Source organism: Poromitra crassiceps (genome assembly GCF_964638095.1).
Source record: "Poromitra crassiceps genome assembly, chromosome: 2".
Taxonomy (NCBI): Eukaryota; Metazoa; Chordata; class Actinopteri; order Beryciformes; family Melamphaidae; genus Poromitra; species Poromitra crassiceps.
The window spans coordinates 47,449,466-47,463,923 of NC_139624.1; the positions used below are offsets into that span (position 1 = coordinate 47,449,466).

The 14,458-nt window shown below is 41.2% G+C and overlaps 1 protein-coding gene across 2 annotated transcripts in view; it reads left to right on the top strand.

Annotated features, from left to right (window-relative positions):
* The window catches only part of mkln1 (muskelin 1, intracellular mediator containing kelch motifs), a 118,884-nt gene that overhangs the window by 18,790 nt on the left and 85,636 nt on the right, over positions 1 to 14,458 (top strand). For both annotated transcript variants that reach the window (XM_083660467.1, XM_083660468.1), the window contains exon 5: positions 2,786 to 2,895. In XM_083660467.1, the coding sequence (XP_083516593.1) occupies positions 2,786 to 2,895 (110 nt within the window). The remainder of the gene's footprint in view (positions 1 to 2,785; positions 2,896 to 14,458) is intronic.

Here is a 14,458-nt window from a genome sequence, read left to right on the forward strand (position 1 = left end):
GGCCAGGGAATTTTGTTTGGCAGAATAATATTTTTAGCTGCAACCATATATATATGGTTATTTTAGCTGGCCCCTGCGTGCGTTGCTGGTTGCAGCTTCTTGCTGCTGGTGGGCATCGGATATTCTGGCTTGCGTTTGCCAACCCTGTCCTGCTGCCTGGGTCTGTCTGGGTGTTGTGTGGCTGTGTGCTGCTCTCCCCCCCCCCCCCCCCCCCCCCCCCCCCGCCCCGCCCCGCCTCGCCTCGCCTCAACTGCACACTCCTCCCTGTATGGGAGGTGGCTCTCTGCTGAGTTTGCTCTGACTGCACTGTGAAGGGTGCGCGGCGACATCCAGCTTTTTCCGCGTGTGTTTGTCACCGGCTACTACTGTATGCTTCCAGTTGAGAATAATAACGATGATCATGCGAATGGGCTGTCGCAGCAGTGGAGGACCTCAATTGTGGGAGCAGATTGGCTGCTGCCTGTTGCAGGCACATCTAACGTTAAAACGCTTCATGCATATCGATGCATACGGATGCGATGTGATTTCCGTTTCCTCAATGACTTATTCTCTGTTTTTCTCTGCCTTTCTGTTAACCTGGAGAGCACTGTCGCCACCTAAGGGTTCTGTAAAATAGGTTATAGACCTCCAATAGCTATAATATTTGTACAGGAGAGGCAGAAGGCTTTGATCGACGCCCCACCGTCAAAAAACGCAATTGACGAACATGTCCGTCCTTGGCACTCTACGTTACTAATTGAAATGACGAACATGTCCGTCCATGGCATTCAATGAGTTAATGTTTTTTTTTTTTTTTTTTTTTTTTTTTTTATTGTGTTTTAATGTTTAATTACCATATGTAAGGGTTCATGCACAGAGGGGATTGTCGGGAAAGAGATGGCTGTTTGAGGAAGCTCCCATTTATTAACATTTCAACAAAACAACATAACACAACACCACCTGTGTTTTTTTTTACAGTGCACACAGTGTCCGCGGTGTGGTGAAAAGAGGGCAAGAGAGGAAATTAAAACAGAAGTGGATTTATAGTTAGAAAGAGTGCTAAAAAAGAGAGAATTCCGTTTTTTTTTCGAAAAAATCCATAGATAAGCCGCACCGTTATATAAGCCGCAGGGCCAAAAAACGGGGAAAAAGCCGCGGCTTATAGTCCGAAATTTACGGTAATCTATTTTACCGACCAACTAAGTGGCGACAGTGCTCTCCCGACAGAGAGAAAGCCAACCAAAAACAGCCGCGGGAGGAATCCATTCTCAAGGAAATGGCTGGGCGAAAACGCTTTCGATTTCACACACACACACACACACACACACACACACACACACACACACACACACACACACACACACACACACACACACACACACACACGCGCGCGCACACACACACACTCGAGTACCTTTGAGCATAAATAAGACCAGAATCGCAAAAGCTTCATCAAAGCTCTCAACCGACACCCCAAGTAACGAACGAGCCCGTTTTACAGTAATCCAGACTCGCCCGAGAGCGGCCGCGGAGCCATCAGCAGCAGCACAGACGAGCAGCAGCAGCAGCAGCAGCAGCACACCGAGAGCGCGCCTCAAGATTGGAAGAAGGGGATCGCGAAGGAATTTCTCTCCCGTGTCTAACCCCCCCCCCCCTCGCCTCTCCTCTCCCCTTCCCCGCTCCTGCGATTCCCCTGTCTTTTTTTGGGATCTGTGAGGCAACAGAAACTCGCCTGTGACAAAACACTGCAAAGCCACCAGACCTACGGAGGGAGGAGTTTGGACACACACACACACACACACACACACACACACACACACACACACACACACACACACACACACACACAATACAGTATACAGACTTGCTCAAGGGCACCCATAATCACAGGCACATGAGGTGGTTCTAAAAATCCATTTATCTCAAAACTCTCTGAAAATCTCTGAAACCATGCTGTACTCAACGGCTAATATCTACATAACTACTAACTCTACAAACTAACTCTTTTAGACAGAGAAAGCACACATTCTATTAGTACTTTTGTGAACTTTGTGTTCACAAAATCCAAGCAGAAAAGAATCCTCGGCTCTTGTAAAATGAGCCAGAATCCTCAAAAAAACCCTCTGGCAGAAGCTAACTACAGTATTGAAAAACGGCTGGCAGTGAATGTGTTAACTATGTTTATTAACTGTATGTTTATTAACTGTGTTTATTAACTGTATGTTTATTAACTGTATGTTTATTAACTGTATGTTTATTAACTGTGTTTATTAACTATGTTTATTAACTATGTTTATTAACTGTATGTTTATTAACTGTTTATTAACTGTATGTTTATTAACTATGTTTATTAACTGTGTTTATTAACTATGTTTATTAACTGTATGTTTATTAACTGTATGTTTATTAACTGTTTATTAACTGTATGTTTATTAACTGTTTATTAACTGTGTTTATTAACTGTATGTTTATTAACTATGTTTATTAACTGTTTATTAACTGTGTTTATTAACTGTATGTTTATTAACTATGTTTATTAACTGTGTTTATTAACTATGTTTATTAACTGTGTTTATTAACTGTGTTTAACTATGTTTATTAACTGTATGTTTATTAACTGTGACGACTGACATTTCTGATTATAGAGTTTTAAGTGCGCAGTCATAGTAAAAACATACAAATAAACAACTGTCTTCTCATTCTGTCCTCACTTTCTCTCTCTCGGTCTCTCTCTCCATCTTGTTTCTCTCTCTCTCTCGCTCTCTCTGTCTCCGTCTCTGTCTCTCCGTCTTGTTTTTCGCCTCAGTGCCTCTGATGTCCTGGGGTCCAAGTTTTAACTTCAGCATCTGGTACATTGAGCTGCATGGCATTGAAGATCCTGATGTGGTGCAGCCCTGCCTTAACTGGTACAGCAAGGTAAGTACCGAGTGGGCCTGGACTGGAAAATTTCTGCTCTGAATTTTCAATAATGGGAAAATTGGAGAAAGGTGAAGTACTACAAGAACTACAGTTGAGGTACCTATTAACAAGACAAGGACTTTAGCAAGGTAACACCAACAGTTTTTCTTTCATTAAAAACTAGAGCCCGACTGGGATGGGATTTTTGTGACTGATACCATTTTTAGAGGGGGAAAATTCACAGATGACCGATATGGCAGCCGATATATTGATTCTTTTTTTGAGCTGGAATGAAAATGGCCTTTTCTGTGGATTGTGCACCGATTTGGCACCGATCTGATGCAGGGGTAGCCTAGCCTACTCAACAGGCTGCTTTCTTGAACTAATAACGCTATTAATGAATACCGTAGTTAAGATTATTATTCATTGTCAATGAATTCTAGAAATTACCACTGAGAAAATAAAGAATAATAATAATAAAATATAGCCGCAAGCGGCGATGCGGGGTCCAAGCTTCCGGTGACTTGGGGGGTATATGTCAGATAGTGCACATTTATTCAGACTTGGTATGTGCACAAGTAAACAAAGTTTGGTTGAGATCCGGTGACCTGACGGTTTCCAAGCAGTACTAGTAGTAGTAGTAGTAGCAGTAGTAGTAATAGTGTTGGTAGTAGAGGGAGTGGTAGCAGTAGTAGCAGCAGAAGTACTAAGAATAGTAAATGGTAAATGGACTGCATTTATATAGCGCTTTTATCCAAAGCGCTTTACAATGTGCCTACATTCACCCATTCACACACCGAAGGCGGCCAGCTGCCACGCAGGGTGCTGGCACAGCCATCGGGAGCAATTTGGGGTTCAGTGTCTTGCCCAAGGACACTTCGACGTGCGGACTGGAGGAGCCGGGGAACGAACCACCAACCTTCTAATTAGTGGACAACCCGCTCTACCTCCTGAGCCACAGCCGCCACTAGTAGCCAATAGTAGTAGTAGTAGTAGCAGCAGCAGCAGTAGTAGTGGTGGTTGGCTGTTATAGCGCCACCATCTGGTGGATTGGTGTAATTTTTTCCTCTGAGTAGTGGGTGATGTCTTGAAACTTGAAGTAGTACTTGGATAGAAAGCAGTTTTTGTGTACAATATCCCTTTAAGTATCTGGACAGAAAGTGGTATTTGGGTAGAACATACTGTCAATACGACAAGTACTTCTCTGGCTCTGCAGATACATAATATGGTCTACAAAGTTAAATACAACAGTCTGGATAGCTCACTTGGTAAAGCTCATGACTTATGCTAACTAAAGACTATTGTGGCTCAAAGTTCAAACCCCATGTGGGATGAACAATTTTCAACTTCAGACAGTTAAGTCAGTAATAGTAATTAAAACCCCACATGTTGCCTCCTTATTTTGCGGTGTTTCATGAACTTTTTCAATATCTTGGAAATGTTAGCTGGAGATTGCGTGGCTGTGTTCAAGAACGTGTTTTGCAACAGGAGAGGTTAGTTCTTGTCTCATGATGGAGCTTTTGTGTTCTGAAATCAGAATTTTCAGTTGTCATTGAGTCTTTCCCACACACACATCAAACCATAGGGCATAGTGGCGTCCACTACAGAACGTTGATGGTTTTATCCCTGAAATTGCTTTTGATGACTATAGCCAGCACCCTGCATTGCAGCTTGTCATGCAGTCCATTTACCATTAAGGACATGTCTGTATTACACACATAATCCACCACTTTACATTAAAAGTCTGCCCTGAATGGAGGTGTTTGAACTAATTGGTGTGGGTTGTGCTGTTACAATGGAAGTAAAGTAAAGGTAAAGTCCCACAATGTGTGAAATTTGTTCTCCGCATTTGACCCATCCCCTGGGGGAGCGGTGAGCGGCAGCGTGCGCCACGCTCGGGAATCATATGGTGATCTAACCCCCCAATTCCAACCCTTTGATGCTGAGTGCCAAGCAGGGAGGCAAATGGGTCTCATTTTTATAGTCTTTGCTATGACTCGGCCGGGGATCGAACTCACGACCTCCCAGTCTCAGGGCGGACATTCAGACCACAAGGCCACTGAGCTGGACACATGAGTCACAAGGATAATTCAGATTTAATTCTCTTTTTGGACCTTTCACATCTGAAGACACAATAATGTATTGGAATGTTTTTCCTTTCATTTATCTGAAAGAAGGCTCCCAGCAAACACAATTACATCATGATGATGTTCTGATATCATCTTTCAGTGACGTCCAGGACTAGGCCAAATCACAGCCGATTTGGGGATCATTTAGACATCTACACAGGAATGTCAAGAGGACGTCAAAATATGACGTTACCATAAATAGGCATATTCAGTTATTCTGCTATGTACACAGTGTGTATTCAGCAGCGTTATACATAATTATATCCAGATTAACCTTTATTCTACATTTTCAAAAAATAAAACCGTTACCTGGCCGTGGTTTGAACCCAGGACCTCCAGCTTTGGTGTCTGCTACTTTACCCCTACACCATCCTTCCACAGCAATGACAAGGCACGGATGTAACCTTATTATGGCATAAACTTGTTTTTATTCAAACGTGGGTGTCAAGTCTTTGTGGATCGGGCATTACTGTGTGACATCTAAACCAACTATGTATTATACTACAGCAGATGCAGAACCCCAAAACACATTAACCCCACCCAAAATGCTACATTCCAACTTCCAGTAGTAGTAGTAGTAGTAGTAGTAATAGTAGCAGAAGTAGTAATAGTAGTAGTAGTAGTGTTGGTAGTAGTGGGAGTGGTAGCAGTAGTAGCAGCAGTAGTTGTAATTGACCGGTTAATGAGTTGTGGGCAATTTAGTGTTGGCGTGTGTTTCATTAAAAGTTTCGAGATTTATCATTTCAAAACGGTTTCACGTATCCAAAATCCTTTACTAACCTTAGGTCGGGGTAGTCCATAGATGACCCAGAAAAAGTTTTGTGTGATTTGGCCAAACGGTCTAGGAGGAGCTCGCAAAAGTAGGTTTTTGATCAAATTCAAAATGGCGGAAAATCTACCACACAGAAATGGGCGTGGCCTAGTGGGTTAGATACATGATGCTCCAGGGAAACCAGTAGATGTGGAATTTTGATTCTACAGCTCGCAGTTCAGAAGTTATGGACCGACAAACGTGAAATTGGCTGTTATAGCGCCACCATCTGGTGGATTGGTGTAATTTTTTTACTCTGAGTAGTGGGTGATGTCGTGAACCTGTGTGGAAAGTTTGGGTGATGGGGGGTGTATGGTTTCTGAGATCCACACACTTTTAGGGCAGGAAAAGAACAAAAGTAAATACACAAAAGTTTAAACATTTATCATTTCAAGACGGTTTCACGTATCCAAATTCTTTCTAAGTTTTTAAATCAGGGAAGTCCAGAGATGACACACAAAAAGTTTGCGCTCATTCGGGCAAATGGCCTAGGACGAGTTCGTTTTTTTTTTTTTTGAGAAAGTCCAAGATGGCGGAAAATCTAGGCACACGCAAATGGGCGTGGCCTATATGGATAGATGCGTATTGATCCAGGGAATACAGCCGAAGTGGAATTTTGATTCTACGCCTCACGGTTCAGAAGATATGGACCATAACGCGAAATGGTCTGTTATAGCGCCACCATCTGGCCGATATGGGTCATTTTTTGTTTCTGAGTAGTGAGGCACATTTACAATCTATGTGCCCAGTCTGGCTATGCTGAGCCTTACAGTTTCTGCTGTACATACAGTTTTACCGGAGAAGAAGAAAAAAAAAAATCGGAACAGATACAATAGGGATCCACGCACTTCGTGCTTGGACCCCTAAAAAAGCTAAATAAACATCAGTCAGTCAGACCGCCAGGCAGACAGACACGAGGCAAGCAGAGAGACAGGCAGACGACAGAGACAGGTGTTGTAAGAATTTTCTTACTTACTAAATAACCAACTCTATTTGCTTAAAAGAATCCATGATTTATTACTGAAACATGCGCATGGAAGCTTCCACTACATCCCAAATCTCGTAGCTGGCATACTTCCGGTCACAAGGCTGATCACCCTATTTAATGACTAAGAAGGAGGAGGTGGAGACTATATTAACATACAAGGGAGGAGTGTACTAAACCACTCCTTCTATCTTAATTTTGGATTATCTTACGACAATTCCTCCCTCTTGTTCATTAGAACATAAGTTCCAAAATTACAATACACAGCTAATAACACAATCAATACAGTGGACCATTATTATACACTAATACAGTGATATATACAAAGAATGGAAGATAGCGGACCCTCCTCCTGCTACCTAGTACAAAAAGTGTATTTGTACCTGTTGAAACCTATAGCTAACAGTTGTGTATTAGATGAAATCCTCTACATCTAATTTATTGATCAGAGGTGGGACCAAGTCATTATATATGGTAGATCAAATTTAGTCCAGTTGCACCTTAAAGTGTCTTTAATTCCTATTCTAAGCTTAAGTCATTCTCCAATTTTTTCTGTTCAGTCTCAGAATCAGGTCTCGTTCTTGTCAAATCCTTTGGTTACCTTAACATTATTTTTGACTGACACAACGATGCACTTCTCAATGAAATAGGGTATTACAAAGGTCTCTATGCAACCCTCCAGGTTCATAGGTATTATAGTAATGTATTTCATAAGTGAGAAGTGCTTGGCTGCCCCAAAGCTTCCTAATAACTTTATATTAACCTATGTCAAATACAAATCTCAGTTTCTGCATATCTTAACAGTACCGTAAGTTAATTTAAGTCACAAGTCTCATCAGTTGAAAGTCCACTTGCTTCCGTCTGTCAAAATCCCACTTCTGATCGTTCCTCTCTATGAAAATCAATCACCACATTGTAGTTACATTTTTCTGCATAATGTAACATTTAATCTAATATGAAGCCTAGCTATTCTTCCGGCTTAATTCATGAGGCCTGATGCCCAAGCTCCAAGTAGCTTGGAAAGACTCTGTTATAAATACCAAGATTTATAACCTCTACCCTCAAGCCCTATTGTCCCACATCAGACGTCACAAATCAAGGTGCCATATCTGGCCAAATACCCTCCCCTCTTTCTTACTAGGGTGAGGAAAAAAGACGCAAATAGGTATTTTAACTATAATCTAATCATGAACTTGTAGGGAAAAACCCCGGTCTAGGGAAAAATACTTGGCGAGCCTACAAGACATGTTTCGTCCTAAATGTACCTCGTGGTGCAATTCTAACACTCCCTAGGGTGATTGACTCTCCAACATAACAACTAATCTACAATATACAGCAGGTTATATGATAGAAATGAAACATAAAATAAAATACAATAAAATAAAATAAAATAGAATAGAAAATCATGAAAATAATCAAAAATATAGCCGCAAGCGGCGATGCGGGGTCCAAGCTTCCGGTGACTTGGGGGGTGTATGTCAGATAATATAGACACTGAATTGCACATTTAATCAGAGTTGGTATGTGCACAAGTGCACAAAGTTTGGTTGAGATTTGGTGACCTGACCGGGTTCAAGCAGTAGTAGCAGTAGTAATAGTAGTGTTAGTGTATATGTGTGTAAGCGTGTATATGTGTGTGTGTATATATGTGTGTGTATATGTGTGAGTATATGTGTGTGTGTGTGTGTGTATATAGGTGTATATGTGTGTGGCAATGTGCACTGGAGCTAGCGGCTGAATTACACCAACTAAGGTACAACCTTGCTACAGTGAACATTTAAGCTAGAATCAGGGTGTAAATGACATTTTCAAGTCAACTTGGCATCTCAGGGCTTGTGGAGAGTTTGATTACACCAGCTGAGCAGTATGGAAGCATTCTATGTATTTGTTTTTTCTATGTTTTTGCTCATGGTCAACTTCACTCAGCAGACAGCTCTGTGCCTGTTGTGGTTAGAGTACAGTTCTATCTCTGTGTGTGATGCGTCCAGAGTGCTTTACCCAGTACACCGACTGCATGCAAGTACCGCATAGTACCCCACTTCAAATAAACCAAACTATACCTTTCACAAATCAACTCAATAAGTGTCCAACTAAATGAATGCCTGCTAAACTGTTTTCGGATGTGCGAGATGTGCAAAATAAATAAGCATTGTTTCCGGTGGAGTGTCCCTTTAAGGCCAAAACTAACATCTCAGTTGGCTTTAATTAAAACACAAGATAGGAATACATTTCAAATCACAACACATTGCCGTCACTTCAAATTACCTTCATACCTCCCTTTACATAACATTGAAAATATATTTCAGATTGTGTAAACCTCCCTTTAAACTCACGGATTTGGCTTTTGGAGGTTTCATTCAGCAGGTTTCAAAGATAAGTTGAATTGGATGTTAAAAAACGTTCCCTCTATACTGCCAACTGTCTTGCACCATCTCCATTCATCAGTGATTCAGTGCACCTGGTACAGAGCCTGACCACAGCCCAACTCTGATTGGCTCAGATTGATGTCAGTCACACTGCAGGATTACAAGCCCGCCAACTTCTGTTTCATGTAAAATACATTGGTGATACATTTTGCAGTGTAAACATTGGTGAACTGGGTTTACAATTATCAAATTATGTGTTCTTAAGTTAAAGCAACTCTGCTCAACATGTGGTAAAATATCAGCCAGGATGAGCGGTTAATGCGTGTCACACCTATGAACAGGTGAGGGCAATGTGACCCCTCAGCACTGGACCCAGATAAAACCACAAGGAAAGATGGCAGGCACACAGCAGGACAAGGTGCAGGGTGATTTTATTTTCCCAACATCAAAAGTGACAGTGAGGCAATCAGCATGTTGTCTGTGGATAAGAACACAAACAGAATTATTTACCCAAATACACAATGTTAACAAGCAATCCAAATGACATCAAATTAGCAATAAACAAACAATGTAACAATCAATTAAAGCAACAATAAACAATATATTTTAACCATGCTAAAGAAAAAAACATATGCAATTCACCTTTAAGGTCAGCATGAGTTGGACTGGCTCACAGCACCTCTGTAGCAGCAGACTGGGGTTTGGGGCAAGTTTTGCACTTATTTTATAGCCATAGCTCCACCCATCTCCCCACCCACATGGCACAATCCACAAGTGAGTGAGTGAAGCACTCTGGGAGATGAAGTACACCAGTGGTGGCCATTTTAGTGTGCGTGTGCGTGTGCGTGTGCGCGTGTGTGTGCGTGTGTGCGTGTGCGTGTGCGTGTGCAAACAGACAAAATAGTCATAGGAAGTAGTATGTTTAGCAATAAAAAACAATATAACAATCAAACAAACAATAAACAATATATTTTAACCATGGCTAAAGAGAAAAACATATGCAATTCACCTTTAAGATCAGGATGGCTTGGAATGGCAATTCAACAATGGCTAACAAAACTACAACTTACTTAATAATGCATCTGAAGGGAGGATAAACACCAACTGAAACACCAACACAGCCTCTACTGCAGTAACGGACACACACTGAGTGTAGAGGCTGATTAGCATCTTAAGTGCAGGTGTGTGGTGATCAGTCCAGAATTAGGTGCAGGTGTGGTGTATATGTGTGTGCGTGTGTGTACGTGTGTGTGTGTGTGCGCGTGTGTGTGTGTGTGCGCGCGTGTGTGTGTGTGTGTGTGTGTGTGTGTAGATCCGGTGACCTGACGGTTTCCAAGCAGTACTAGTAGTAGTAGTAGTAGCAGTAGTAGTAATAGTAGTAGTAGTAGTGTTGGTAGTAGTGGGAGTGGTAGCAATAGTAGCAGCAGAAGTACTAAGAATAGTAGTAGTAGTAGTAGCAGCAGCGGCAGTAGTAGTGGTGGTTGGCTGTTATAGCGCCACCATCTGGTGGATTGGTGTAATTTTTTTACTCTGAGTAGTGGGTGATGTCGTGAACCTGTGTGGAAAGTTTGGGTGATGGGGGGTGTATGGTTTCTGAGATCCACACACTTTTAGGGCAGGAAAAGAACAAAAGTAAATACACAAAAGTTTAAACATTTATCATTTCAAGACGGTTTCACGTATCCAAATTCTTTCTAAGATTTTTAATCAGGGAAGTCCAGAGATGACACACAAAATGTTTGGGCTCATTCGGGCAAATGGCCTAGGACGAGTTCGTTTTTTTTTTTTTTGAGAAAGTCCAAGATGGCGGAAAATCTAGCAGACTTAAATGGGCGTGGTCTATATGGATAGATGCGTATTGATCCAGGGAATCCAGCAGATGTGGAATTTTGATTCTACGCCTCACGGTTCAGCAGTTATGGTCCAATACGTGAAATGGTCTGTTATAGCGCCACCATCTGGTCAATATGGCTAATTTTTTGTCTCTGAGTAGTGGGGCACATTTCCAACCTATGTGCAAAGTCTGGCTACTGTACCCCTTACGGTTGTTGCCGTGCATACTGTTTTAGCGGAGAATATGAAAAATAATAATAAACGGAACAGATACAATAGGGATCCACGCACTTCGTGCTTGGACCCCTAATAATCATACAGAAATATTTCCCAAGGCTTGACTTCATTTTGAGAAATCACTCTCAAAGTTTACATGCATATTATTTTAGCTAATGCAGCAATGCTTTTACTTGGGTCACATATAATACAATTTTAATCTAATTAAATTTAACATTCAATCAATGGTTACAACCTATGGATTTAACTTGCCCCATTCTTACTTTACGTCAAGGTTTGTGCTCAAAACTTCTTCTTTCCTTGACCCTCTTGTGACTTAAATGATACCTTCTTAACCGAGTTCCTCCTTTGTCTTCAACCAACACCAAATGCCAAATGCTCTTTCCCCCCTCAGGTCATGAATGTAAATGCCATGATTGAAGAGAAGGTGACTTTTTGATCCTTACCTGTGGTGACTTACATGCAAAGTTACAGTCATGCTTGAAATTTAATTTAGAATGTTCTCTCTATAAGGAAATTAGGAAATAAAGTTTTCATTAAGCCTAGTTACAACTATTATTGTGACTTCATGCTCTTTCGTTGCATATCCACCACCTGGTTCCTCTTATCCTCTGATCCTGCTTTCAACAGAAAATAGAGTTTCATGTTAATGATCTTTACAGACAATACATTATATCCATCCTTGCACTGTGGACTAACCAATTTGCTTAATTTTGTAACATTAATTTACATTTCATAGCTTACTATCAACTTGATTAACTCATCTCATATCAAACAAATCACATAATATATACAATACAATAAAATAAAAGGTAAAAGATTAAGGCCTACATTCATTCTCATTCCTCTCAACCCCGGCGCCACAAACTGACACATTTTAAATCAAATTACTTGACATTCATATCTTTCCACTTCCCATTTTTCCTTGCTAAAGCTGAGCCGTAGTCTCTTTAAACTTTATTGGAGTATGTGTTGGGTCTTCGAGTGTGTGTTGGGCACGCCCGTTGCCAATGCCCGGTCTTCCTATTGTCATTTAAACACTCACGCGCCCAGTGTCCCCCTCTCCCGCAGACAAAACAACAGTCCTTTCTCTTGCTGCTTGCTGGCCCCCTCCTGTGACCTTTCTCTGTCCCCCTCCTCTGGTCATCCTGCTGCCATGCATTTGCATAGTAAAGGCTCTGCCGTCTCTGATAAGCGCCCTGCCCTTCTATCCTAATAGCGCTAAGTTGAACCTCCATAAAGTCTGATGTTTCCCAGTTAAGCATAACTGCTTTCAGATGCTTTGAAAGGCGGGGTTCCAGGTTATTCACAAAGCAATGGATTTGAAATGGCATGCCTTGCCCCTGTCCTAGTGTATTATTGATTTGCCAGACATTCTCAAATCTCTGTATATATTCTATTACTGATTCTGCTGTATATTGTTTACATTGGGTGATTTTAGATAAACAAGCATTGCTTTTATTATACCTATCAATAGCTCCCCCTAATCGTGCTATACAAGACTCTCTCGTATCTGTAGGTGTCCAGCTGTCAATACTTGGAATTTCCATGTCTGTCAGCAAATTGTCATATTTATTCAGAAACATTGCAGTAATTACCTGTTGTAAATCGTCCGGAGTGGGATTATAACAATGGCACATAGTGTGCAATTTTGCCATATATTCTGTGGGATGTTTATCAGGTGAAGGGAAGTTGTTAACTATGCTATGTAACTCAGCGGCTGTCCATGGTTTTTGACAGTTTTGTTGTCCATTATCTAAAGTTAATTTGTCTAACTCTTTCCTGCAAGCATCCTCTGGCGTGACCCTACCCCCACTCAGTGGAGTACCTGTCTCCTCCTTTGTCTTGCGAGAGGCCACACGGCTGAGCTTAGCTCCCATCTCAATACACAAGTGAAACTTTCTCCCTGTTAAATTCTTTTTCTCTCTGTTTGTCTGGAACCAGCCCAGTCAAACATATTTCACACACACACACAGTTTGCAAACACACCACACATTCATGGACAGTCCTACACACGTGCACTTATACAAATATGCTATTATCTATTCCAATATAGATCAGTTCCTATATCCCAAATATCCTATTGTGAGCATTATAAAACTCCCTAAGTTGCCTCTCAATCAAATTTAATCAATATTTTAAAACCCCAAGTTTCTAGATCCCAAATCTAATTTACAAACCCCGAGTCTGTCTATTACAGCTACATCCCAAATGTTTTATACATCCCAAATGTTTCTTTCTCATATATAGCTCCCCAAACTATCTCTATCCCTCCTCTGAGGTTCAAATCTTTCAATTTTCCAGGAGATCATTGGGCACATTAGGCTCTCAGACACATACCCAAGACTGACCACTTCTCAAAAATGATTCAGAACTTTTGCTCGAATTCTGTACGTTTCGTCTGTCTGCCTCCGTCTGATTCAATTTTGGATCTAATATCAATATCTTATCAGAGTGTGCAGTTTCCAAAATCTCTCCGTCTTTGCTGGGCCCTGTTCCAGGCACCCTCATCCGCTTCTCCCTCAGTACTCTTCGAGTCACTAGGTCAGCGTCTACGTAATTCATTTATTTATATCGCGCGCGGTTCCAATCCTGGCAGTCGGGCAATCAACGACTTCTTTTTTTAATTTTCCAGGCTTCAATACAGATTATCGATGTATTGAACATCTAACTCCCAAAGTTCTTATCAAAATAATCTAACTCCCAAAGTTATCACATCCCAAATGCTTAATAATAATTCCCTGAGGCTTACAAACACAAATAGCTCACACAAAACCAATTAGACTGAAATTACATCCTAGATATCTTCTTTCACAATCAACCGCAGACTTTTAAAAGCAAATAGGCAACTTACCCTAAATTTTATCCATCTCTGTCCGTCTGTCTCCTCGAAGCAGTGAGCAGGCCCCAAATAGGCCTCCTTTGTCGACTGTGTTTTTCACTGCTCCCAGGCGGCAAACACACTTCACACGTCCCTCCTCCGGACCGGATTTCGGCACCAACTGTTGTAAGAATTTTCGGTAACACTTTACAGTACTGGTGCAAACATGTGCATGAATGCATGCTTAACTCATGATGAATTAAGCCATTAATTGATGCTTACCGCATCATCAACTAATGAAAGGTATGTTTGATGAACACACCGAGTCATATATGAATTACTATTAATTAAGTAGGCTATGCCTATATCATCATAGTTAATTCCTCATCAACACATACA